At 41.1% G+C, this 3,069-nt stretch overlaps 1 protein-coding gene across 3 annotated transcripts in view; it reads left to right on the top strand.

Annotated features, from left to right (window-relative positions):
- Anxa7 (annexin A7) overlaps nucleotides 1-1,714 on the top strand; it is a 25,610-nt gene extending 23,896 nt beyond the window's left edge. For all 3 annotated transcript variants that reach the window (XM_031361666.1, XM_031361667.1, XM_031361668.1), the window contains one exon: nucleotides 1,274-1,714. In XM_031361666.1, coding sequence (XP_031217526.1) covers nucleotides 1,274-1,396 — 123 coding nt within the window. In that variant the 3' untranslated portion in view covers nucleotides 1,397-1,714. The remainder of the gene's footprint in view (nucleotides 1-1,273) is intronic.
- The last annotated feature ends 1,355 nt before the right edge of the window (nucleotides 1,715-3,069 follow it).

The raw sequence follows: 3,069 nt of genomic DNA, 5'->3' as shown, positions 1-3,069 counted from the left end.
GTTTTTGTTTTTGTTTTTTTCCGAGACAGGGTTTTTCTATGTAATCTTGGCTGTCTTGGAACTGACTTTATTGACCAGGCTGACCTAGAACTAACAGAGATTTGCCTGCCTCTGCTTCCCTAGTGCTGGGATTCAAGGCATGTGCCACCATGTCCAGCTTAATTTATATTTTTAATTGAAAGCATACATCATTAAATAATACTATAGGAGGTAGATTTGTTTGTGGGGGACAGACAAAATTTGGTTATTTGTTTCATTTTGTTTGAGATGAGGTTTCTTTACATAGCTATAGAACTCAATATGCAGACCAGGTTGGCTTCAAACATACAAAGATCTTGTTTCTTGAGTGCTGGGATTAAAGGCATGCATTACCACACCCAGCTTAAAATTTGGGTATATTTAAATCCTTGATGTGTTTTTATTCTTACACCTAAATTCTCTAAGCAGAATCTATTCTTAACTTGCAATAAAATATACATAAAATTTACTGTTTGAACCATTTTTAAGTATGGTGGTAAATACAGTCACTTTGTTGTACACTGTCACGTCACCTAGAACTTTTTACATCTTGCAAAACTAGAAATGTATACTCATGAAACAGTTCCCCTCTGCCCTCCTCTCCTCCTTTCTGTTCTGTGTTGATAACGTTAGGTTCCTGGGCAGATGGAATCATACAGCATTGTTGAGACTGAGTTCTTTCACAGAATTCATGACTAGGGCAGCATACCAACCTACCATATCTGCATGACTGCCTGTGCACACTTGTCTGGCTTCTGCCTCTTGTGTTTTAGGAATGATGCCACTATGCTTGTGGTGTACACTAATCCTTTCAAGCCCCTGCTACCTCATTTGGGAATTTAGCAAGAAATGGAGTTGCTGGATGATCCTTTCTTAACACCATATTGTTTCCCACAGTAACTACCCCATCTTACATTCCTGTCAAGAATATGCAAGTGTTTCCATTTCTTGGCATCTTTACCAACACTCACGATATTATTGTCATATAAAGCTGTCCTGTTATCAGATAACTATCATATATTCTAAATGCCTAGTATTTGGGAATAGCAGATGATTCTTACATCACATCTCTCCAGTGCTTCCCAAAGTGGCAAATGAGATCTTCAGGGGAGATGTAAGCACTAGTGTGAATGAAAACTCTGGAATGTCAGCCATTTGCTGTTTGTCCTTCCCATTCTGATTGCTATATATTATTAAGCAAACAAATGCATTTTCTTTTAACAGATTTTTTTTCCCATCTTGACATCTCTTACAGATTGACCTTGTTCAGATAAAGCAGATGTTTACCCAGATGTATCAGAAGACCCTAAGCACAATGATTGCAAGCGACACGAGTGGAGATTACAGGAAACTGCTCCTGGCCATTGTTGGCCAGTGAGAGGGGTTCTTTTTCCCTTTAAGGAATGAAGCTCTTCAGGGCCTAGCCTTCCCAGCAATGAGACCTGCATGCAGCCATGTCAGACACCACCTGACCAGAGTAGTTTTTTTACTGCGAACTGTCAGGGGGTGTGCTGGGTTTGCACATGTTGTTACTGCCTTAATTCTAATGTTAGGTTTTTTTTTTTTTTCTTTCTGTATCCAACCAGTGTAAAAGCCATATCAATGACGTAGTAATGTAATATTTGTAAAGCTTCACTCTCGCTGCTTTTATTTTAATCTGGATTTCAAATTGAATAAAAGTCACAGCAATCTCCAATTCTGTGTAATGTTAAAAGAATGAGAGAATGAGCATGGAGTTTGTTAAACCACAGTGTTCTGGTTTGATTGCAGAGTGTGATTTTCAGTCCAGGAATAAGCTGCAGTAACTCACATCGATGGCGGAAGTTTCCTGATACAAAGGGAATGAAACTCACTCTCAGCTGGTAGTAGTGTAGGACTGAAAGGCCGTGTGGTGTTCACCAAAAGAACGCAGTCTATGCAAGCACACTCTTTGGAGACTCTGGAAACTTCGCTGGTGTTCTTCAGACCTCTTTGCATCCCAAGGCCAACTGGTGCCAGCTGTTAGTAATGAATCCCACTGTGTGGTGGGCCTTGTGGAACACCACACCTCTCTGATAGTGGCCTCCTGTGCAAGGCTGTCTTTCTAAGTGACTGAGACCCCAGATGTTATATTACCATGGTAACCAGAATGCTTCTGAGGCCATCAGGAGCTTAACTGGAAGCACAGGAAAGCTGCCTCCTACTCTTCCTCCTCTTCCTCTTCCTCCTCCTCTACAGCCCAGGCCATGAGTAACTTGATTACTTCTGTGTTTCTACCCAATTCTGGTGGATGAGGACAAAAGCAAGCACCATTCTACATTTAATTGTCACAGGTAAAATCACTTATAAAAGCCTCTGTTGGGCTGGCGAGATGGCTCAGCAGGTAGAACACTGACTGCTCTTCTGAAGGTCCTTAGTTCAAATTTCAGCAACCATATGGTGGCTCACAACCACCCTTAGTGAGATCTGACACCCTCTTCTGGTGTGTCTGAAGACAGCTACAGTGTACTTATTTATAATAATAAATAAATCTTTGGGCCTGAGCAAGCGGCCCTATCGGAGTGAGCCGGAGCAAGCAGAGGTCCTAAAAGTCAATTCCCAATAACCAGATGAAGGCTCACAATCATCTGTACAGCTATTTTATGTATACTCATATACATAAAATAAATCTTAAAAAAAAATTTATGTCTCAAATTATGTATGTGAATGTGTGTCTTTTTGTGATTATGTGCACATGGATGCAGGTGGCCAAGAAGACTAGGGGTCCCCTAGAGCTAGAGTCACTTCTGAGCCACCCAGCTTGGGTGCTGGGAACCAGGCAAGAGCTCTTCACACTCTTGTGGCCTGTCACACCAGCCTGTCAGTTATGATTTTGCTTAGACCTTGTACATATACTTCTGATTATATTATAGGTATGGCCAGTGCTGGGGGCCAAGCTTAGTGGTTTAGTGTGTGCTTCACAAGCACAGGAAGCCTTTGGCTATGTGGCCCTATCTGGCCTGGAATATGCATACCCAGCTGAGAGTCAATTTTTTTTTTTTTAAGACTTTATTTTTTTTTTTTTTTTTTTTT

The sequence above is a fragment of the Mastomys coucha genome, unplaced genomic scaffold (genome assembly GCF_008632895.1).
Source record: "Mastomys coucha isolate ucsf_1 unplaced genomic scaffold, UCSF_Mcou_1 pScaffold9, whole genome shotgun sequence".
In the NCBI taxonomy this organism is placed as follows: Eukaryota; Metazoa; Chordata; class Mammalia; order Rodentia; family Muridae; genus Mastomys; species Mastomys coucha.
This window is presented reverse-complemented; position numbering and strand designations above follow the sequence as displayed.